Here is a 25,380-nt window from a genome sequence, read left to right on the forward strand (position 1 = left end):
TTTTTCTTCCAATACACCAATGCAATATCAAAAAGAAAATGTACTTTGTACTTTTGACTACTTGAGTATTTACTTGAGTATATATACTTTGTCCACCACAGTGCAACCTGCTGGGAAGATTATGCAAAGTGACGGTGCTCAACACAGGCTACGATTGGTCTGGAGGCTAAAGGGGGGTGTTACTCACCTTGTCACCACTTCCTGGTGGCTGTAGTGACACACCTGTAGTCTCCACAGGGATGGACACAGCTGGACACTAAACATCACAACCATGCAAGACAGACGCGACACACCTCTGGTAAGTATATACGGCTGTGATCGTTGTATCAGATATACATATATACATATATGCAGTGGTGGAATAAGTACTCTCATTTTTTACTCAAGTAAAAGTGTCAATACTGCAACATAGAAATACTCTGTTACAAGTAAAAGCCTGGTACAAATATACTTGAGTAAAAGTATAAAAGTATTGGCATCAAAATATACTTAGTACCAAAAGTAAAAGTAATCATTATGCAGAATGTCCCATTTCACAAGTTTTCAAATGTATAAAATGACTAAAAATCTTTTGAAAATAGCAGATCTACTATTTTCTACTAGTAGATCGGCTATTTTCAAATGGCCGAAATGTATATAGGGTTGAAGTGGTTAATGTATGTTTTGTAATAATAATCAAAATCTATAAAGTAACTACATTTTTCAAATAATTGTAGTGAAGTAAAAGTACAAAATGTAACTCTGAGATGCAGTGGAGTAGAAGTAAAAGGAAATACTCAAGTAAAGTACAAATACCTTAACATTTACATGTACAGTACTTGAGCAAATGTACTTAGTTACTTAACACCACTGCATACGTTGCAGTGGTCGTGTTCGACCATTTCAGTTGGGGATATATTTACATATTTCTCTCAGGGGTTTGCCTTCTATGCCGTAAAATCTATAAGAAGATTCTATTTATATGCACTGTTATGATCTACTTTACTCCCTAGAAATGTTAGCGTATGTATAAGTGTCCAATTTTCTAAGATGTGATCACATATTGGCATGCACTTGCAGCCTTATTCTGTTTTCAAAGCATGTATTCCTCATAGAAACCCTTCAGTTTGTGTTTACAGCTATTACCTGCAAATGAAAGACATGGTTTTATAATACTAGACAGGCATCAAGTGGTCACTTTACTTTACCTCTGCAGAACCAATGCACCATGCATACAGTTATGCAGGGGCGGCAGTGGCTCAGGGGTAGAGTGGCTGGGTAGAGTGAACAGTTCGATTCCGGGCTGGCGGGCTCCCCCAGAGTTAGTGTCGAAGTGTCCTTGAGCAAGACGCTGAACCCCTAATTGCTCCCGATGAGCAGGTTGGTGCCTTGCATGGTTTCCTCCGCCATCGGTGTATGAATGTGTGTGTGAATGGGTGAATGTAATGCACAATCTATGTAAAGCGCTTTGGATAAAAGCGCTATATAAATGCACCATTTACCACTTAAGAAAACAGTAATGCACAGAGCCATTGCATACTGGAATGTGCTCCCCCCACATTTGACTCTATAATAAGAAATTTGGTTTGGTTTCAAAAAGAAACTTAAGGAAGCAATAATCAGAAAGGAAAATAATCAGTAATGAAATTAGATTTGATTAGGTTATTATTTTGGGTATTTTCGGACGGACAAACCTGTTTTGTTTTTAATTTAAATTTCACGGTTAATGTGAATTTTGTCCTCTAAGTTTGTGTTGTTTTCAAAAGGTTTTTATACACTTGAAAACTTATGAAATGGGACATTCTGATGAGTACTTTCTACTTTTGGTACTTTAAGTACATTTTGATACCGATACTTTTGTGCTTTTACTCAAGTACATGTTGTTGTACTTGAGTTGTACATGTGTTGATGCTTTTACTAAAAAGCGAATAAAAAGTGAAACATGGGCGCTCGGGTGCATGGGGCAGTGGTAAAGTCACTGCCCAGGAGGTTGTGGGTTCGAATCCATCGTGGTGCATCCGGCTTTGTCGAGCGTCTATACGAACACAATTGGCCCGTGTTTGGGGGAGGGAAGCCGGGCGGGGAGGAGGGTGATATCGGTCGTTGCACGTACTCCTACGGGCTGGGGGCGGCATCTGTCAGCGGGGAGTGTTGGGCGGGAGGAGTAGGACGAAGGCTCTACGTCCTCCCGACGGGGGCTCCTCACTGGCAGGTGAGTCGTAGGATACGACAGCAGTGACGACACAGAAATGTGTGTGGGGAGGAATTAATTGGCATAATGACTGAACTGGCATGAAAAAGGGGTAAAAAATAATTGGCTACTCTAACCCATTTAAGACCTGAAGCTGATTCTACAAAATGTCTTCTAGATCCCAGCAGGTTTCTGAAAAACGTATGTTTCTATGTCAGTGGTTCTCAAACTTTTTCATGTCAAGGACCCCAAAATGTATATGTATTTGGCCACGGACGGACCCCCATCTCAAAATATGTTGTTCCAGGGACCCCCTGAAGCAAATAATAGAGTTAAAATGTTCGCTTTAAAAATATATTCAAAGATTTGCACACATTTTCAAGATTTTTCAAAAATAGCAGATCTACAAGCTCGTAGCGCGGCACTCGGTGCCGCGCTATGAGCTTGTATATCTGCTATTTTTGAATAGCCAAAGTGTAAAATAATGCCTTTCTAGCTCAAATCAAAAAGTGACATAGATGCGTTGCAGGCCCAGGTCTTAATGGGCTAAATAATTTAAAAAATAAAAAAAGTAAAACATTTGATAACTTTTTCCACCACTGGTTATTACAATCTTACAAAATCCAAAACAAATTCATAATATGTCGTTAGAGTTCAGAAACTGCTGTAAGTAAACATAAGGCATGCTCTTTTCAGGAGCTGCATCTTCCTCAAAATCTGGGCTTATATAAAACGGTTTACAAGGCAACCGTTATTATGCATGTTGTGTACAAACATCATATTGAAGGACCATTATTATCTTCAAATATCCTTGAGAAGCACAATGCCGCGGTGCTGTCACACTCGAAGCCAAGGTTTTAGAAAGACACCGAGAGACTGATAAACAGACCGAGTCTATATAACAATCTGTCTCTCACTCCTTTTCAATTCCATTCAAAGGGCCTTCATTGGCATGGAGGAAACATACGTTCACATTAAATGTGAAATAAAACAATCAAAAGTGTGGAATAAAGAGCGAGACAAAATGCAGCAACATTTCACAATTTTCTATTCACTTGGTGTAAATCCTTTGAGACGGATAGCGTGTGTGTGTGTCTGTCTGTCTGTCTGTCTGCCTGTCTGTCTGTCTGCCTGCCTGCCTGCCTGCCTGCCTGCCTGCCTGCCTGCCTGCCTGTCTGTCTGTCTGTCTGTCTGTCTGTCTGTCTGTCTGTCTGCCTGCCTGCCTGCCTGCCTGCCTGCCTGCCTGCCTGCCTGCCTGTCTGTCTGTCTGTCTGTCTGTCTGTCTGTCTGTCTGTCTGTCTGCCTGCCTGCCTGCCTGCCTGCCTGCCTGCCTGCCTGCCTGCCTGCCTGCCTGCCTGTCTGTCTGTCTGTCTGTCTGTCTGTCTGCCTGTCTGCCTGCCTGCCTGCCTGCCTGCCTGCCTGCCTGCCTGCCTGCCTGCCTGCCTGCCTGCCTGCCTGCCTGCCTGTCTGTCTGTCTGTCTGTCTGCCTGCCTGCCTGCCTGCCTGCCTGTCTGTCCCATTTCACAAGTTGTCAAATGTATACATTTCTTTAAAAATATAGCAGATCTACAAAGCTTGTAGATCTGCTATTTTCAAATGGTCGAAAAGTATATAGGGCTGAAGTGGTTAATATATGTTTTGTAAGTAACTAAAGTTGTGAAAACATTTTAGTGGAGTAAAAGTAGACTATTTGCCTCTGAGATGTTGTGGAGTAGAAGTAAAAGTACAGAAAATTGGAAATACTCCAGTAAAGTAAAAAAAAGACCTCAAAATTGTACTTAAGTACAGTACAGTACTTGAGTAGACGTACTTAGTTACTTTACACCACTGCTTTCCAGAACCCTTTCTCCTCCCTTGCATGCAAATTGCTCCAGTTTGCATGACCATTATGTGCTTATTACCTCACACACCCACACCTGTAGTCAAATCCAAAGCCTTTCCCTTTTACCATTAAAATATGACTTCAAACCTACAAACACAATTATGTCTTAAATGGTAATTTCCCTATAACCATTTGGCTATAACAACCACCATTACTCCACAACAACCCAGTTCCACTTGACTATTAAAGTGAACAGGAAAAGCCATGCACATCAGCACAAAGCTCACACTGTTTATTGTTAGAGGGATTGCATTGCATCATGTTCTTTTTTTATTATCTTTGACAAGCACCTCGACTACTCAGGCAAACAGTAGTGTAAAGTAACTAAGTACATTTACTCAAGTACAGTAGCCTACTGTACTTCGGTTCAATTTTTAGTTTTTTTTTTTTTTACTTTACTGGAGTATATCCAATTTTCAATACTCTTACTTCTAACCCATTACATCTCAGAGACACATAATGAACTTTTACTCCACTACAATTATTTTCAAACTTTAGTTACTAGTTACTTTGCAGATATAAATCATTATATTATGTAACATACATTAACCACTTCAGCCCTATTTTATACATAGGCTATTTGAAAATAGCCGATCTACAAGCTCACAACGCGTCGCAAAGCGACGCGTTGTGAGCTTGTAGATCTGCATTTTAGTACTTTTACTTTTGGTACTTTAAGCATATTTTGATGCCAATACTTTTGTACTTTTACTCAAGTAACATTTTGAACACAAATGCCTTTTACTTGTAACAGAGTATTTTTATATCGTGGTATTGCTACTTTTACTTAAGTAAAAATATCTGAGTACTTCTTCCACCACACCACTGCACAGCACAAAGCAGAGACTGTTTATTGTTAGAGGGATTGTACTTTTGCATTGCATCATATTCTTTTATAATCTTTGACAAGCACCTCGACTACTCAGGCAAATGAATGCAGTCAAATATTGAGGTGATATCAATGAAGAATATTTGTGTTTAGTTTCGTTGCGTTATATACTTCTGCAGAAGCTCTTTTATCTCTAGTGGAACATAATGGGTACGTTCGGTTTAGCATGCTGATGGAGCCTTAGTTGTCTCTCGATGGTATTCCTCAAGCGTAACAGTTTTTTTGTCTGCACTTTCATGAACTAGATTTCATTTTGAAAAGAAAGAGAAAAGAAAAAAAAGCTATTGACGTGTTTTGGTTTTGGCTGCTTTTACTCAAATATAATGATGACAGATAAATATAACTACATACAAACAAAGCGTTTAACCCCAACCACTACCAGTAATGGTAGATGTACTCACTATGTTTTACTTAAGTAAAAGTATCAATACTGCAATGTAGATGTTGTTACAAGTAGAAGTTCTGTATTCAAAATGCTTGCGTATGTAATACAAAATGCTTGCAATGTAATACAAAAGTATTACATCAAAATATTCTTAAAAGTACCAAAAGTAAAAGTACTCATTGTGCAGAATGTCCCATTTCACAAGTTCAAAATGTACAACAAAATCTTTTGAAATAGCAGATCTACAAGCTCACGATACCTTGCATCGCGACGCATCGTGAGCTTGTAGATTGGTATTTTTTTAATATTTATTTTGCGGCTTTTTACGCCTTTATGGAATGAACAGTGTAGGCCATACATGGTGCAACGCGGCCCGGGGGCCACATGTGGCCCCCACCTTCACTTAATGCAGCCTGCAGGTTAATATCAGAATACTGATATGTTATTGATTTCAGCTGTTACAATTCCAAACATGCAAACATGACCCGCTTGAATTACTTCAGTCTATTAGTAGCTCAATGACTAGTATTACATTTCTAATGTCTTTTTTTTTCCCCAATGCATTTGTATTTAAGTTCATAAAGTTAACATAAGTATAACTAAATGCATTTGAAATTAAATAAAAATGTAACTTTTCCCGATTCCAATTAAAAAATTGCAAAAAAAAAAATATTCCAATTAAAAAATAGGTAAAATAGCAGATCTACAAGCTCAAAACGCGTCACGCTGCGACGCGTTTTGAGCTTGTAGATCGGCTATTTTTGCTACTTTTGTGTGCCATAGAATGGCCCAACAGTATTATGCAATGTGGCCCTCTGGAGTGAGTGTGGAAATATAGTGGCCCTCCCCATCATCAAAGTTGCATCACCCCTGGCGTAGGCTGACAGGAAACGGGGAGAGAGATGGGGAGAGACACGCAGGAAAGGCCGTCGGGACTCAAACCCGCGACGCGCCGTCAGGCTAACATTGAGGCCAGATTGGCTATTGGCACACCAACAGTTGTCCAGAAAAATCGTGATAACAAATATTTGAATATATATATATATTTTTTAAAGCGAACATTTGTAACTGAAATCTTTGCTTCTGGGGGGTCCCTGGAACAAAATATTTTGAGATGGGGGTCCGCGGCCAAATACATATCATTTTGGGGGTCCTTGACATGAAGTAGTTTGAGAACCCCCTGCTCTAAGGTAGTCCTTTCTGATCCTGTCAATCCTTGTCACTCCTAATGAGAATCGTAATGAGAGTTCTCCCTCCTGATTGGATAATATTGGTATCCCAACCTAATGTATTTTATGATTTAAGAGCTGGAGAGACTGGGTGACCCATGTTACTGAACACACGCTATAGCAGTGATTACTATCAGAAAATAGAACTATTTAACACTTATTTGAACAGAAACATATCACTTACAGCACCATTAATGCTGGTGGTATATGTCTAGGCCATCATGGAGGAGGTGCTTTGCATGTGGAGCGAGAATGAAAATGCTTTTCACTTTGCATTGACCAAACATTCTCTTCAAGAACACCACCTGGCTCCACCAGCTTCAGTGGTGGAAAGTAACTAATTACATTTACTCAAGTACTGTGCTCAAGTATCATTTTGAGGTACTTTTACTTTGCCGGAGTATTTCCAATTTGCAATACTTTTGCTTCTACTCCACTACATCTCAGAGGCAAATATTGTACTTTTACTCCACTACAATTATTTGAAAACTTGATTTTTTTAAAATTATTATTACAAAACCACTTCAGTCCTATTTACATTTGTCAATACTTGAAATACTAATTCTGTACTTTTTACTCCACTACTATTTATTTGACAGCTTTAGTTACTAGTTACTTTTCTAATTTAGATTATTAATACAAAACGTACATTAACCGCTTAAGCCCCTTTTTATACTTTAGCTATTTTTGAAAAACCTTTGTACTTTAACTTTTTAGGACTTTTACTTGTAACAGAGTATTTCCACATTGTGGTATTTCTATTTGTACTTTGATTTGTAAAACATCTTGAGTTCGAATTCTTCCATCCTGCTGGGTGCTGATGGGATGGGTGCTGATGGGATGGGTGCTGTCGTGCTGATGGGTACTAATGGGTGCTGATGGGTGCTGATGGGTGCAGTGGTCAGTTAACATAATGTGTTGGTGTGTTTACAGGGGCTGCTGCGTCCACAGAGGAGGTGTGTGAGATGTGGAGCCATGTTGGAGTGGTCAGAAAAACACAGGTGTGGTTTGTGTTGTGTAGTAATACTGTAAAGCATTATGGGTAAATGAAAGTAAAACAATATACTAAAATATACTTTAGTTATACTTTCTGTTTTATGGGGTATTCAATAAGAGTCATTGGTTTCTTTCATGAGTTTTATTAATACTCTCAGGAACTCCTTCATTCAGTAACACTTCTTCTGTTAACAACAACAGTAATAATACTATACCGGTCTTTCTGGCGCATGCGCACGTATACCGACGCTGGACCTATAGTAACAGAATGTGTGAACAATGAATATATTTCTACGCTTTCCACCACTGATAACCTCTCATCCATTCAATGTGTTGTGTTATGTATTATTATACAGCATCCTGCTTGGTTGCCCATGCTCTGCTGAGTTGGGTGAGTCCATGGAGAGTGTGGCGCCCCCCAGAGGCTTTGCTGGAAGAGCCAGCGGCAGGGAGAAGAACCCCTGGGCGGCTGGCAGAGTGGGCGACATCGACTTCATTGGTACAGACAGGACAAGAGGGAAGGTGAGGGCGCAAAGCATAAAGCTTAGAACAGTTTACGCATTCAGCTTTGGCCGCCAACTCCGTCATATCATTCTTAGAGAAGGGATAACCATCTTATATGCAAGTCATCTATTAGTATACAATTGTTTGTGGTGTGTGTTCTCCAGTTTGTGAGGGTGAACAGCAACACAGACCCGGTGCTCATCTACCAGATGCTGACGGAGCAGTGGGGACTGGCTCCTCCTCACCTGGTGGTGGCGCTGGTGGGCGGAGACGAGCTGTTTCAGATGAAACCCTGGCTGAGGGACACTGTGAGGAAAGGACTGGTGAAGGCTGCACAGAGCACAGGTTTATAATATGAATATTATAGACACACACATATAGAGTATCAATATATATATAAACACACATGTACCAGTACATATACACTGTGAGGAAAGGACTGGTGAAGGCTGCACAGAGGACAGGTTTATAATATCAATATATACGCACACACGTCCCATTTGGATGAACTAGGTTGATTAATGTTCAGCTAGAAATACTGTGCTTCAGTTCAGACAGTTTTTGATTTGGTTATATTAAGAGCACAGGCATCAATTTTGAGTATGGACCAGAGCTCTTGAGCATAAAAAAACACAATTATATATCTTTCCATGTCGATTCATGAAAATAATAAGAACAATAATTATAAGAACATGCAAATCAAAAGTAATCTTATATTACAGGCGGACGGTGGGCAGGCGGACGGACTGGAAGTCACAGCCACGTCACTCTGACTCAGACATAACATAAACAAACCCGATACGCAGGGGTGGACTTAGGGATCTGGAGGCCCTAGGCAAACCGTAGTATGAGGCCCCTGGCTGCGGCTCAGCGTCACTGACCTCGCTGGTGGTAACTGGTTAATATTATAGATGATATGATAGGCCTACGGTTGCTTTTTTATTTTTTTACTTTATTCAAGCGGTTGTTGGAAATATACATCACATTTCTCCTTCAGCCCTATTAACATAGAGATTGGACGGAATGCATTGATACAAAGACTGAATGCACTACCACATTGTCAGGTGAATGGCCCATTCACCTGTGATGAGTCAGACGTTGAAAGAGCATAATAACAAAAGGACAGCTAACGAGCCCCCCTGGCCCCCTCCACCCCCACTCCATTCTACAACTACACACACCAGCAGTGCACTTATTTCCTAGAATGTGACGTGACGTTCTCGCCAGGGGCCTCAAATGGAATGAAAAACAGTTTATTTATATTTTAAAAATTATAATTTGGGTAAATCTCATGAGGCCAGCAAAAAACGCCCCTGACGATATGCCCATATATAGGCAGGACCACGGCCACGTCACTATGACTCAGACATAACCATAAACAAACCCGATATGTCCATATAGGCATATCACTATGACTCAGACATAACCATAAACAAACCAGATACGCCCATGCACAGGCATATTATGCTACCACTATGCCCATAAATGGTCAAATGCATATATGGGACCGACCGGATTCACCGAATAGACAGATACAGAGATCTGCATATATGGGCACAAAAGGGACAATGGGTACTCTGAAAAGCCCCCGACACTATGACTCAGACATATTGGTGTGAGGGCCGCATAGTGGCCCAAACCTCTAGTAATAGAATAATCGTTAAGAAAATAATCTATACTAACAGCACTAGAGTCTATTGCACAGGTTAATGTAGGCTACCCTACATGCAAACACATGCACGCACACACAACATTATGGAGTTATAAACACACACACCGTGTCTTTGTCTTCCAGGAGCATGGATCCTGACCAACGGCCTTCGCTTCGGCATCACCAAACACCTGGGTCAGGCGGTGAGAGACCACTCTCTGGCCAGCACCTCCTCCAAGGTGCGTGTGGTGGCCATCGGCATCGCTCCATGGAACATGATCCAGGACAGAGACGCCCTGCTCACCGCCAAGGTGAGCATACTGACATGTCAATATATATCGTTGTTGTCGGGCAGAAACCGCCAGTGGTGGAAAAAGTACTAAAATAAGTAAAAGTACCAATACCGTAATGTAGAAATACTCTGTTACAAGTAGAAGTCCGGAATTCTAAATGTACTTGTATAAAAGTACATTTAGTATTGGTATGAAAATGTACTTAAAGTACCAAAAGTAAAAGTACTCGTTATGCAGAAGGTCCCATTTCACAAGTTTTCAAATGTATAAAAATCCTTTGAAAATAGCCGCTTCGCGACGCGTTGTGAGCTTGTAGATCGTCTATTTTCAAATTGCCAAAGTTCAAATAGGAGTGAAGTGGTTTTGTAGTAATAATCAAAATCTACAAAGTAGGCTAACTAGGAACTAAAGTTTTCAAATAATTGTAGTGGAGTAAAAGTACAATATTTGCCTCTGAGATGTAGTGGAGTAGAAGTAAAAGTATTGCAAATTGGAAATACTCCAGTAAAGTAAAAGTACCTCAAAATTGAACTTAAGTACAGTACTTGAGTACATGTACTTAGTTACTTTACACCACTTGAAACCGCTTATATTCTCCATAATCTAACGTTTTGTGTTTGTTCGTAGGTTAACGTCCTATACTTGATCATACGACACAAAAGCATCAAAATTAGCAGATCTACAAGCTCGAACCGTGTTTCGAGATCTGCTATTTTTGATATTTTTGATATGAGGTTTCCCCCCGACAGAGATAATACATATATTGTCACTGTCAGGCAGAAACCTAACTCCATATTTCATCTTTTTCAATGTCTTTCTTTTCTTCATAAAGTAATGCCGTGATTTCATACTTAGCCGTATGAGAGCGTAACATGAAAAAACAGCTTAGCTTAGCGTATTAACGAGACATTATTGGACATACAAGGTTTCCACAATAAGACAATAAGAAATGTCTGCCGTCCTTGAGCATATAATTGATCTCTTATCTATAAATTCCAGGAATCTCTGTATGTATTAGATACATACTAGGTACTGAGATTCCTGGAATTTAATGTGTTCGTGTGCCTGCATGCGTGCAGTAACGAAGTACATTTACTTAAGTACTGTACTTAAGTACGATTTTTAGGTATTTGTGCTTTACTTGAGTATTTCCAATTTCCAATACTTTTACTTCTACTCCACTACATCTCAGAGGCAAATATTGTACTTTTACTCCACTACATTTATTTGAAAACCTTAGTTACTAGTCACTTTTCAGATATAAATCATGATATAATGAAACATACATTAACCACTTTAACCCTATTTTATACATAGGCTATTTGAAAATAGCCGATCTACAAGCTCACAACGCGTCGCGATGCGACGCGTTGTGAGCTTGTAGATCTGCTATTCTCAAATATTTAGTACTTTTACTTTTGGTACTTTAAGTACATTTTGATGCCAATACTTTTGTACTTTTACTCAAGTACATTTTTAATTCCGGACTATTACTTGTAACAGAGTACTTCTACATTGCAGTATTGATACTTTTACTTAAGTAAAACATTTGAGTACTTTTTCCACCACTGTGTGCATGCGTGCGTGTGTATGTGTGTGCGTGTGCGTGTGTGTGTGCGTGTGTGTGCATGCGTGTGTGCGTGCATGCAAACTTCACATATCTGGAGAACCTTTGATCCGATTGACTAAAGGCTTGGTGGGTGTATTTATTGCTGAGGACCAGACGAAGTGCAGTGTGCAGTCGATTAGCTGTTCTCCAGAACACCATTAAGTAGTATAATCACTGTGATGCCTGTTCAGGGCATGGCCCGCTGATGGACTCCCCACTCCACCCCGCACTTCCCTCCCTGGGTTCTCAGCAGTGTTACTTTTGACAGCAAATGATTTAGTTTTAGTCCTATTTTAGTCATTTGAAATTGTTTTTATTGTCTTAGTCTAGTCTTAGTCCATTAGTCTTAGTCTTTTAGTCTTAGTCAACATAATGAACACTGCATGGTACCTAAATACCAGTGTTAAGCCAATTGTGATTTCGTCTTATAATAAATGTTAGACACACAGACGTACATACAGTACAGAGATTGCTGGAATTCAGGTTTGTTGACGCTTTCACGTTGCCCCTCCCCCCCAGGCGGATGAGCCTGTGGTGTACGAGACCCAGGACCTTCCCCACGGGTCGGTCTACTCCCTGGACTGTCACCACTCCCACCATGTGCTGGTGGAGGAGGACCCTCACAGGCCTGGAGCCACCAGCGAGATGAGGGTCAAGCTGCTGAAGCACATCTCCGAGCAGCGCACAGGATACGGGGGTACGGAATAATACCTGTTTGTTACCTTGTGTTAGCAACATTAGCCAAAGTCATTTAACCCCAGCTTCCGTATTTGGGGAAAAACCTTTTCCCTGTGGAAAATAGCAGATCTGCAAGCTCTCAGCGCGTTGAGAGCTGGTAGACCGGCTATTTTCTGCGAAAATATTCAATGTAGCGTGAAAACGGAAAAGATACTAGTATAAAGCCCTGAGTGACTCTGGTCAACCGTATAGGGTTTAAGCAGTGGTGGACAGTGACGGAGTAAATGTACTTGAGTACTGTACTTAAGTACAGATTCTGAAGATCTGTACTTCACTTGAGTATTAGATTGTTTTGATACTTTTCCAAGACAAATATTTGACTGTTACTCGAGTACATTTCTAGGAAGGCTGTAAAGTACTGAGTACTTTTAGGTTGGCTGTTTTTTTTTTACTATTATTATTAAATTATTATTATTAAACTATAACTAGTTACCTTTTGAGAGCAGTAGCCTAACTAGTAACTATAGCTAATTATTGTTACTTTTTTTTTGTGACTTGGCCAACACTGTTTATAACGTTATTTGAGCAAAATATTTGTCACCACTTCTCCAGTCGACCCCCTTGCTTTGTTAGTTAATCCATTGTTAGGACACTGACACAGGTCCTTGGTTAATCCATTACCATATTACTGAGAAATGCTGTTAAAATAGGACCAGATCCAAGGGGAAGGCAGCTCTGGGGTGGTTAAGCTGGATGTATACTTCGTCGTACGACATCCTCGCATGCTGAAAATGTCTGACTTACAGGCGCTCAATCCGTAGCAGAAGTAATGTGTTGTGAGCTTGCAGATCGGCTATTTTCGATGACGAGAGGTTATCGAAGCAGCGTCGAACATGGCTACTGCATGGTACTCGACCCCCTTCTTTTACACATAGTATGCAAAAAAAATGTACATGATGTTAATCTAGTCATCATACTGGTTCTAGGTTTCTGTATTGTTACATCTAGTATGGGTAGGAGTAACATTATTTAGCATGTTTTAGAAACATATGCTACATACAATACATTACATAACATAACATATCAGTAACAACACCAATAGCAGGAAAATATACTATATTTACAGACAAAAGAGGGGTGGGGCGGGGTGCAGAGGAGGCCACGCCCACCGGGCTCCTTCTATGGAGCTGGCTGAGGGAGTGAGTTGTTTGACTCTCTGGGGTCAAGCTGGTAGGAGATAGAATTCTAAGTCCAATTGTAATCTGAGGACATACATTTTTTAGGTCATTGTTCAGTGTTTCAATGTCCATCCTAAGATATACTTCATTTAATATTTTTTCCCCCCCCTCACTACTTACTATTTGTAAGTGTGTGTGTGTGTGTGTGTTTCACTATATTTGTATCCTAGCAGTTCGGGAGCAGTCAGGGCTTTAAGTGTCTTGCTGAGTTTGACGCTTTGACACATTGCTGAGGCTTGGAATCGAACCTGGGACCTTTGCCTTCCCAGGCGGGCTCTCTAACATTTCAGCTATGGCCGCCCCATGTTGCCATGGTTACCCGACGTGTCCAATCACAGTACGCTGAGGCCGGTCTGGAGTCACGTGGAACTCCATTTTTGGGAGAATGACGTCATATTTGACGAGTGGAGATTTGAGGAGCTGGATTTAAAGGCTGATTCCACACAGTGTGAGGACATTAGGGAAAGAGAAGCAGACTGTACATCCTGCTATTGAAACCATTAGAGTGATGCTGAGATGAGGAGTATCCAGCAATATGAGGTGGATGTAACTCTGGACCCTGATACAGCACATCCCTACCTCATCCTGTCTGAGGATGGAAAACAAGTGAGTCATGGACATGTAAGGAAGAATCTCCCAGAGAACAAAGATAGATTCTCTCCATGTGTCAGTGTCTTAGGAAAACAAAGCTTCTCCTCAGGAAGGTTTTACTATGAGGTTCAGGTTGGAGGGAAGACTTCCTGGGATGTAGGAGTGGCCAGAGAGTCCATCAACAGGAAGGGACACATCAAACTGAGCCCCAACGATGGTTACTGGACTATAGCGTTGAGGAATGGAAATGAGTACAAGGCTGCTGCTGGCCCTTCTGTCCTTCCTGTAAGAGAGGAGGTCCAGAAAGTGGGAGTGTTTGTGGATTATGAGGAGGGTCTGGTCTCCTTTTATGATGTGGAGACCAGAGTTCATCTCTACTCTTTCACTGGCTGCACCTTCACTGAGAAACTCTATCCATACTTCAGTCCATGTCTTCATGAGGGTGGTAGAAACTCTGCTCCTCTGATCATCTCTCCTGTCAATCACACTGATTGACAGGATTAATCCTTACATTGAAATAGAATGTGTAAATTACACAGTATAATTGTAACAAACCTGCTTATCTGCAGCAGAGGGCTTCAGTGCCTTATTCAAGGACGCTTCATCCAGTTCTACACTGGTGACGACCTACAAAGCAGTCAAGGTCACGTCACCTCCTGACATGATACACCCCTTCACAAACACACTGCATCAAATATCAGTTATTTCTTTTATTTTTACCAAATTAGGTAGAAATGGTGTCATGAGTCATATGACAATGAGCATCAAACAGGGTTCTGATACTCCATACTGTTTGACTGTCATTTGATTCATAAATGTGTAGGCGGGCGGGCTGGAACCTATTTCCTATCCAAAAAAACGAAATCATGAACACAACAGCCAATCAACCCCAAATTAGAATCACATATAGAGCACACCTCCAAAAAGCTCATGTCTATGTATTTATAGGTGTGTCTGCAGGCTTTGTATAACATACTTTATACAAGCACACCAGTGCATGCAGTGCAGGTGTTCACTGAAACAAGAGTTACACGGTCCTATAAATTCATTGTGAAAACATTACAGCAAATATAAAGAAAATAAGAAATGCACTTCTACTTGTACTTTTACTTCATTTTAAGTATTTTGTAAAAGCATGTACTTTTACCTTTACTTTAAGTATTTTTAAAATCATGTACTTTTGAATACTTAAGTGTATTTAAGAGCAATGACTGTTGTACATTTTGACTGAGCTACTTTTACTTGTAGTGGAGTAAATTTGACCAGGAGTATCTGTACTTTTACTCAAGTACTGGGGTCGAGTACTTCATACTGGGTTTAAGTGGTTAAACCCTAAAAATGGCTCTGCATAGCTGAGCAAAGTGATGCCATTTGAGAAGTAATCCCTCTTTCACTTTTTGTTTTGAAATCCGGAGCTATCTGTCAGACATAAGACACCCAGGTCTCACACTATGTCAGCAGGGTCAGATTAAAGGAGTAGTTCACCCAAAAAAAAAAAGAAATCTATCGATTAGTCAGTGGAGTTAGTGGAGACTTGAATTCATGGATATGTTTTTGTTTTGGTCGCATTCCTAAGCCAATAATTTGATGACCAGCGGACTGGTAGGCAGCGGTTGCGGTAGGAGACACAAAGGAGACTCTTTGTGTCTCCTACCGGAACCGCTGGTCATCAAATTATTGGCTTAGGAACCCGACAAAAACTAAAAACTCTCCATGATTTCAAGGCTTCATGGGGTGACCAATTACTTTTTGGGGTGAACTACTCCTTTAAGATCTGTCAGGGCCCCGGGCTTTGACCACGCTCCCCTCAACTTTTATCTCGGGGACCCCCAATATGCACTGTCGGGGCGGCCATAGCTGAGTGGTTAGTGAGCCCGCCTAGGGAACCAGCTGGTCCTGGTTGCCCCAGGTTCGATTCCAGGCTATCCCAGCATATGTGCCGATGATATGAAATTTGTCCCTGAGCAAGACTCTTAACCCCAATTGCTCACAGGTTCTCATTGGAAACAAGACCGCAAGGACTTTCATGAACGACCTGTTAAAAGGAATTATCTTATCTAACTGTAAACTCCTCAGTGTTAATTTAACTCTGACAGTGTAACCAAATAGAACCAAATAGACCTCTAAAAGGGTCCATTTGGTTCCTAACTGTACCTGAGGACCCCTTGGAGCCCCCTCAAGGACCCCTGGGACTGGACCACCGTTCCCCACATTGAGTGACAGTGTGTTGAGTGAATGTGTGTTGTGCATCATTTTTAAAACCTGACTCCGCCAGATGGGGGCAGTGTTGCCAGATCTGCTTATTATAATTTCCCTGCAATATTTTATTTGAAAATAGCCGATCTACAAGCTCACAACGCGTCGCATCGTGACGCGTTGTGAGCTTGTAGATCTGCTATTTTCAAATAGCTGATGTATATGTTAAAGTGATCATGTGGCCCATAGTCGCTTCTTTTGGGCTGGTTTTCCTAGACCTGGTTGCTTGTTTCTCTCACAGAATCTGGCAACACTGGATAAGGGCGGTATAGAGTAAGGGCTCGTACACACTGCAGGAGATTTGGTCCGAGATTGCTGTCGCCGAAATTTTTTGGCGCTCGCCGACAAAACCTCCCGATCTGACGCAGATCGGCCTTTGATCTGCGAGATAATGCTCGCTCTGTGTGAAAGGTTCCGCGAGACGATGTGGCCGCGATTATCCGCTCTGCGACGGCTTTCCGACCGTTTTCAGATAACTACCATGTTAGATATTCAGCTCTGTCCCAGACAGGAGATCGGACAGTATCATACATTATGAAAGGGTCTGCGAGGAGATCCACGCTACAGCCAATGAGAGCACATTACAGCCACCGTGGCCAGGGGAGCGTCGCTGGATCTGACCACAACAAACAGTCCCTACCGCAATATTACCGTCCAGTCCTGTATTAAGTTAACATTATAAAACAAAATGAGAGAGTGAGCGAGCCTGGTGGGCTGTTTATTTTAGAGGAATTGTACAGAGAGAGAGAGAGAGAGAGACAGACAGACAGAGAGTGAGAGCAAGAGCGAGCTCTGTGTGTGTGTGTGTGTGTGTGTGTGTGTGTGTGTGTGTGTGTGTGTGTGTGTGTGTGTGTGTGTGTGTGTGTGTGTGTGTGTGTGTGTGTGTGTGTGTGTGTGTGTGTGTGTGTGTGTGTGTGTGTGTGTGTGTGTGTGTGTGCAGCATGTGCACGGTGTTATGAACAGCGTTGCCAGATGTTGCGAGAGAAATAAGCAACCAGGTCTATGAAAACAAGCCCAAGAAAAGGCCACTTGAGCACTTTAAACCTATTTACAAATACATTGGATATTTGAAAATAGCCGATCTACAAGCTCACAACGCGTCGCAGCTATTTTCAAATAAAAATCTTGAGAAAATGTATGGAATATTTTCCAAATCCACACAAATCTTGTATGGGGGTCTATGATGGCACAACATATTTACAGAAGGGGGGTCTGCGGACAAATACATATTATGTGTTGTTTAAACCACTGGTTTAAACAACATTAGGAAACAAGGCCAAATAAGCAACTACACAAATAAGCCCAAAAAATGCACCCCGCAACAACCAATATTTACAAGCAACTCTACAGAAAAACAAGCCCAAAGTCGCTTATAATAAGCGGACATGGCAACGCTGTCACTGACGGCTTCTGCGCACTTGGCGTGCGAGAGAGAGAGAGAGAGAGAGAGAGAGAGAGAGAGAGAGAGAGAGAGAGAGAGAAAGAGCGAGAGAGGGGGGAGAGGGAGAGGGAGAGAGGCATATCACGGGATATCACGGGATGAATTGGAATAAACTCAAATGTATGTATTGGGTCTGACTCTGGAGATAGCATCCTAGTGAACTATCCTACAGTGTGTCAGCCCTTGTCGGGGATCAATCCTGTTGTGAAGACCACAACGATATTATGACAGCCGATTTCAAGAAATAAACTCCTGCAGTGTGTAATGCTTAACGATCAGATGACCCCCCGACCACTTTAAGGTCTTGCAGTCTGTACCTGCCTTAACCAGATTTCCCCAAGACAGCAAACAAAATGTGTGTGAAGCAAGCTTTTTGCATCTGGCGGAGCCAGGTTATAATTTTTAGTTCCTCTGTGTGTTTTTCTGCAGGCACGGGTAGCTTTGAGATCCCTGTTCTGTGTCTGTTGGTCCACGGAGAACCCAGGATTCTAAAGGTGGGTTCCATTCAGTGATTGTTACAACCCAGCCTATAGGGGTCACTTTAGATGCAACATAAAAATGTAAGTTAATATCAAATATATAAATATTGAACGAAGCAACTTCAGAACTGTCTGGGGTGCAAAAAAAAAAGCCTGATAAATGTTAAAATGACCCCAGAAGTGTTTTAAATTTTAAAGTATAGTACGTAAATGTATTTATAGACGTAGCAGATCTGCTCCATGCAACCAAGTGTAAAATCAGGCATTACTACGCCATCAAGGCCCGCAAAAATACATTTTAGTCGACTAAATCAAATAGATTTAGTGGACTAAAATCTTATGATATTGATATTTAGTCGACTAAAACTAGACTAAAACTAAAACTTTTCAGATGACTAAAACATGACTAAAAGGAAATTCAATTCTATTCAAAAGACGATTAAACTAAATAAACATTTGCTGTCAAAATTAACACTGATGGCCTTGGACGGCTGGCGTAGCGGTCCAGGCACCAAGGCTCAAAGTAGCCTGACAACGCGTCGTGGGTTCGAGTCCCGAGCCCGACGGCCTTTGTTGCGTGTCACTCCCCATCTCCCCCTCCCCATTTCCTGTCAGACTACTGTCCTATCAATAAAAAGGCATAAAAGCCAAATAATTAATCTTAGAATACAGAAAAAACAATTAACACTGATAACATGTTGTGTGTGAGTCCTCAGAGGATGTATAAGTACATAACATCAGTGGTGGAAAAAGTACTCAAATTCTTTACTTAAGTAAAAGTATCAATACTGCAATATAAAAATACTCTGTTACAAGTAAAAGTCCAGAATTCAAAATGTACTTGAGTAAAAGTACAAAAGTATTGGCATCAAAATGTACTTAAAGTACCAAAAGTAAAAGTACTAAATATTTGAAAATAGCAGATCTACAAGCTCACAACGCGTCGCATCGCGACGCGTTGTGAGCTTGTAGATCGGCTATTTTCAAATAGCCTATGTATAAAACGGGGCTAAAGTGGTTAATGTATGTTTCATAATATAATTCATATCTGAAAAGTAACTAGTAACTAAAGTTTTCAAATAATTGTAGTGGAGTAAAAGTACAATATTTGCCTCTGAGATGTAGTGTGAAGTGAGTAGAAGTGAAAGTACTGGAAATTGGAAATACTCAAGTAAAGTACAAATACCTCAAAATTTTACTTAAGTAGAGTACTTAAGTAAATGTACTTAGTTACTTTCCACCACTGCATAACATGTTGTGTGTATGTCCTCAGAGGATGTATAAGTACATAACATGTTGTGTGTATGTCCTCAGAGGATGTATAAGTACATAACATGTTGTGTGTGTGTCCTCAGAGGATGTATAAGTACATAACATGTTGTGTGTGTGTCCTCAGAGGATGTATAAGGGCATAGTGAACTCCACTCCCTGGCTGATCCTGGCCCGGTCCGGGGGCATAGCGGACATCCTGGTCACCCTGATGAACCAGGGCTGCTGGGAGGCGGACAGCGTTCAGGAGCTGCTGCTGGAGACCTTCCCCAGCGCTCACCACACCGCTGACCTCACTGGCTGGGTCAAACTGGTGAGAGAGAGACAGAGACAAAAAGAACTTTGGTTCTTAGAACTGGTTCCGTTCCAGATTCTTGGAACCGTGGTACTTTCACGGAACCGGACGCTAACCGTCCCGCATTTCCACAAGTTTTAAGCAGATATTGATTATTATAGGTTATTTTTTTTTAACTGCATTTCAGATCAAGAAGATCTTGGATAACGGACACCTTCTGACGGTTCACGACCCTGAACAGGAGAGCTCAGAGCTGGACACGGTCATCCTCAAAGCTCTGGTCAAAGGTACAGCAGACAGCAGTGGTTCTCAAACCTTTTCATTTGGCCGCAGACCACCATCTGATAATGTTTTGAAGAATCAAAAAATGATAAATAGCAGATGTACAAGCTCACAGTGCGGCACGAAGTGACGCGCTGTGAGCTTGTACATCTGATATTTTATTTTTTTTGAGTAGCCAAAGTGTAAAATATGGATAAAGTGGTTAAAATGATTAGCTAATGCTGGAGACCCCCTGGAACCTCTCCAAGGACCCCACTTTGAGAACCAATGCCGTATACAGCATGTCCTACACAGAGCAACATGCTAAACATACTGTTAAAGTCCTTTTCTTAGTGCTTTGTCTGATCTATCGTTTTATTTGATTAGATTTGTGTTTATTTTCTGTTTCGTGGTTTTTATTTAACGTCATTCACCCATTGATTTGTATTTGCTGTTTTCATTCTTATGGTTTTCACATGCTGCTCTTTTATCTTGTTCTGGAAAAGCACTTTGTAACCTTGTTTGGAAAAGCGCCATACAAATCATGTCATTATCATTATCATTCTAACATGGATCTATATCGTCAGTATGGCTCAGTTTATCGTTTCTGTCGGGTGTCCAAAACTGTTACTTTTCGTTTCTGTCGGGTGTCCAAAACTGTTACTTTTCAGGATTCAAATTCAAAAGCATCAAAAGTAGCAGATCTACAAGCTCAAAACGCGGCGCAATGCGCCGCGTTTTGAGCTTGTAGATCTGCTACTTTTGATGCTTTTGTGTGACGCTGTACTGTGATCAAGTAGGCCAGTAGGGGGGCGTTACAAAAAACAAAACACAAAAACGTAGAATATGGAGATAAGAGGTTTCTCCACGACAGCAACGTTATTCTCCATGGTACCACGGTGTAGCTGGCAAGCAAGATCAGTCCTTGTCAACAAGCTGTATAATATTATGCATTACAGCGGCTGTCAAACTTATTATGTGTTGAGAGACGAAGCCTTGACATTTTCAGAAGCTCAGAGATTTAAATTCTGGATGATGTTCTGTGTGTGTGCGTGTGCGTGTGTGTGTGTGTGTGTGTGTGTGTGTGTGTGCGTGTGCGTGTGCGTGTGTGTGTCAGCCTGTAAAAGCCAAAGCCAGGAGGCCCAGGACTTCCTGGATGAACTGAAGCTGGCGGTGGCCTGGAACAGAGCAGACATCGCCAAGAGCGACATCTTCAACGGTGATGTGGAGTGGAGGGTGAGAGAATATTCAATTATGTATATTTAACGACTTAAAGTCCTATGTGATCATCATCGTCGTACAACGAATAACGAAAATAGCCAATAGATCTCCTCTAGTTTTGACATTTTCTGTTTTTGATAAATCTTTTGGAAAAATATCGAAAATGTTTGGAAACTTTTAAATAATTTTCTTTTTTTGGTACATAAATCTTCTCCTCTGGGGGTCCCTGGCATAACACGCTTTCAGATGAGGGTCCGCGGCCAAATACATACTGTATCAATGTGGGGGTCCTTGGCGCAAAAAAGTTTGAGAACTACAGTTCTATGGGTTTAAAAATTATTATAAGGTGGATGCAGTGTTGTTTTGACAGCAAAGTTTGATTTAGTTTTAGTCATAGTCTTTTGAATAAAATTCCATTTAGTTTTTGTCATATTTTAGTCACCTGAAATGTTTAATTTTTTGTCTAGTTTCGTCGACTAAATACCATAAGATTATAATAAATATATATAATAAAATGTATTTTGGCGGGCCTTGATGGCGTCGTAATGCCTGATTTAGGTTGCATGCTGAAAATAGCCGATCTACAACTGCGACGCGTTGTGAGCTTGTAGATCTGCTATTTTCAGAGCAAGACACCCGAGCGCAACCAAGCATAAAATGACTTGTCTTTTAGTTCTACTGGATCTCTTCTCCACTCGTCCCTCACTAACATTTTAGTCATTTTTGTATCTGTTGACGAAATTGTCAATATCTTTAGTCTTAGTTTTAGTTATCATAGCTTAGTTTTTATTTAGTTTTCGTCAGTGGAAAAAAGCTAGTCGACGAACATTTTTCGTCATAGTTTTACTGGACAAAATCAACACCGGGTGGACGTGTGTGTTCTTCTCTACAGGCGTGTGACCTGGAGGAGGTGATGATGGACGCCCTGATCAACGACAAGCCCGACTTCGTGCGTCTCTTCGTGGACAACGGCGTCAACCTCAGCGAGTTCCTCACCTACGGCCGCCTGCAGGAGCTCTACTGGGCCGTGTCGGAGAAGAGCCTGCTCCACAACCTGCTCCTCAAGAAGGAGCAGGAGAAGCAGGAGAAGCAGCTCCGCTCCCTCCCAGGGCCCCCTGGCCTGCACCACCACCACCACCCCCACCACCAGGGGGGGGACCACCAGGGCGGCGGGGACCACCGCAAGGCCCCCCGCTTCACGCTGCACGAGGTCTCCAAGGTGCTGAAGGACTTCCTCCATGACTCCTGCAAAGGCTTCTACCAGAAGACCCCCACGGTGAGATATACACACTATAGAGCCATAAGACCCCTACAGTGAGAGATATAGAGCTAGAAGACCCCCACGGTGAGAGATATACAAACGCCAAAAGTGTGCACGGAACAGCGAAGCCCGTTTTTTCGATTTCCCCAAATGTCAGCTGTTTATTGGCGCTTTTGTGTTCGCTGGCTCCCGGGTTGCCAAATCATGTGCGCATATCCCCCCACAGGTATGGTCTAGTTACTAGACCATAATTTACTATTTTTAAAAGTATTTCGCGGGCCGCCAAATGCCCGCGGGCCGCCACCTTGACACCACTGGTCTAGTAATATATAATATATGTATGTGTGTGCGGTGAGCCCAATATCTCTTCTGCCCGGTTCTCCTCAGTGGCTGGAGCAATTGCTCTGCATTTGCACACAGCCATTGACCATTACCATGTGCACGGAACAGCGAAGCCCGTTTTTCTCTTTCCCCAAATGTCAGCTGTTTATTAGCGTTTTTGTGTTCGCTGGCTCCCGGGTTGCCAAATCAAGTGCGTCAAACAAGCGTGGGTGCTCATATCCCCCGACTGGTATGGTCTAGTAATAATAATAAACAGAAAAAAGACAAAAAACGTTATTATCACAGAATAGCAGCAATATTAAGACAATCTGTATATTGGTCCTATATAGCACATACTGTAGGCGCAGATCCTGCGAGTACTTCCTGGCAGGAGCACCTGGGAGAAATGCTGAGCACCCACCTCATGCGCCGTCGCGTGGGGCCAGATTTACATTACAGTAGCTCACCCATTGAAGTTAAAGCAATCCACGCACAGTGTCTACACCTATACTACTTAGCAGCAGGGCACACAATGGATGGACCATTGATATGCATACACTGTTGACACACGGCAGCTTTTGTAACCTTTGGTAGGTGTGAAGATGTCTTCTTGGTGTGAAGATGTCTTCTTGCATAATATCGGTGCGATGGTATTAATTAATTACTTTGTTGATATGGTGCTGAAATGTTGAAACAAGATGCTGAAACAAGCCACGTCCTGTGTTTCATAAAAAGCCCTATAGGACATTCATTGTAAAATCGCACCACTGTACTATTAGCAAACTATTAATAAACTATTAATAAAGTACTTCCCCCCTGCGCGCTTGATTCGGGCTTAGCCCCGGGAGCGCGCACATAATTCGCTATAGCACACTTGAGGTGCTTGAAAGGTGCTGTGTGCAAGGTTCCTATACTGCTAGAGTTATAAACATCGATTTTGTCGCTGTCGGGCAGAAACCTCTTATCTCCATATTATGTTATATCATAACTTTTTGTCATAAATGAATGCCCTACTTGATCATACAAGTAAAGTAGCAAAAGTAGCAGATCCACAAGCTCGAAATGCGGGGCGAAGCGACGCGTTTCGAGCTATTTTTTAATTAGAATCCAGAAAAGTAATAGTTGGACATATGAGGTTTCCACCAGACAGAGACGATAGGCTATAAGTTTCTCTGTGTGTCTGTAAAAAGCTGAAAGGGCCTGTTGTTGTTGTCAGTGTCCTTGGCACCGCTCAACACAACATCCAGGTGACAACAACAAGACTTATGTTGTGATACACAATAAAGTTATATAAAACAAAATGTGTGTATTCATGCACAACAATATAGCACAATATTTACCTTATGGTCCTGTGTTCTGTTTCGTCTCTCTCTTCCAGGAGAAGCCTGCTAAGGGTCGTCTGTTCCACAGCCAGAAGAACCTGGAGCTGGAGCTGGAGGAGCGCTGTGACCATCCTTGGAGAGACCTGTTCCTGTGGGCGGTGCTTCAGAACCGCCAACAGATGGCGAACTACTTCTGGGCCATGGTACTGTATATATACTCTCCTCTCTCTCCTCTCTCACGGACTCACTTCATCTTAGTTTATGCATCTGTTTATATAGGGATCTGTGTTCGCTATTAGTTCATCACAACGATCTCCAGCTTTAAATGAATTGCTTGCGTAATTGTAGCTGTCAGAATGTCCATGTTAAAGCCTTTAAGACGGGGAACGCATCTGTGTGTCGTTTTAAGATCTCTTTGGGCTATCATAGCTCATAGCGTGGCACTCGGTGCCGCGCGCTATGAGCTTGTAGATCTGCTAATTTTTTTTTTATCGTGAAAATGTGTGCAAATCTTTGAATACATGTATTTTTTAAGTGAACATTTGTAACTCAAATATTTGCTTCTGGGGGGTCCCTGGAACAACACATTTTGAGATGGGGGGATCCGTGGCCAAAAACATGTTTAGAGAACCACTGATTATAGCAACATACGTTTTTTCAAGGATTTAGAAGACATTTATAGAATCCCCCAGAAGCAAAGATTTGAGTTACAAATGTTTGCTTTGAAATATACTCAAAGATTTTGACAGATTCTTTTTTTTTTTGTTCAAAAAATAGCAGATCTACAAGCTCATAGCGCGGCACTCGGTGCCACGCTATGAGCTTGTATATCTGCTAATTTTGAATAGCCAAAGAAATCCAAAATGACACAGATGTGTTCCCGGTCTGAATGGGTTGAAAGACGACTTCAACCATTTTCAACCTATCTTCGTGTAATTGGTCCTCGCTAATGCTGATGATGATATGGTACCATTTCTTTCTACTCTTGTCTGTGTCTCAGAGGACGGCTGACTGTGTATTGATTTTAAAAATAAAACATTTGTTTGTTTTTTTGGGGGTCCTTGACATGGAAAAGTTCGAGAACCACTGATATTATAGCAACATAAGTTTATTTTTAGGATTTAGGGATTTAGGGTTAA

General features: G+C 41.5%; 1 protein-coding gene across 1 annotated transcript in view; it reads left to right on the top strand.

The window, feature by feature from the left end:
• Window positions 1-242: 242 nt before the first annotated feature.
• trpm5 (transient receptor potential cation channel, subfamily M, member 5) overlaps window positions 243-25,380 on the top strand; it is a 44,033-nt gene continuing 18,895 nt past the window's right edge. Inside the window, exons 1-12 of the mRNA XM_080430066.1 lie at window positions 243-298; window positions 7,489-7,556; window positions 7,908-8,073; window positions 8,220-8,400; window positions 9,851-10,017; window positions 12,128-12,305; window positions 18,242-18,306; window positions 19,688-19,873; window positions 20,043-20,142; window positions 21,234-21,352; window positions 22,230-22,613; window positions 24,298-24,444. Coding sequence (XP_080286192.1) covers window positions 272-298; window positions 7,489-7,556; window positions 7,908-8,073; window positions 8,220-8,400; window positions 9,851-10,017; window positions 12,128-12,305; window positions 18,242-18,306; window positions 19,688-19,873; window positions 20,043-20,142; window positions 21,234-21,352; window positions 22,230-22,613; window positions 24,298-24,444 — 1,788 coding nt within the window. The 5' untranslated portion in view covers window positions 243-271. The remainder of the gene's footprint in view (window positions 299-7,488; window positions 7,557-7,907; window positions 8,074-8,219; window positions 8,401-9,850; window positions 10,018-12,127; window positions 12,306-18,241; window positions 18,307-19,687; window positions 19,874-20,042; window positions 20,143-21,233; window positions 21,353-22,229; window positions 22,614-24,297; window positions 24,445-25,380) is intronic.

This window comes from Gymnoscopelus braueri (genome assembly GCF_963280865.1).
Source record: "Gymnoscopelus braueri genome assembly, chromosome: 1".
Classification (NCBI taxonomy): domain Eukaryota; kingdom Metazoa; phylum Chordata; class Actinopteri; order Myctophiformes; family Myctophidae; genus Gymnoscopelus; species Gymnoscopelus braueri.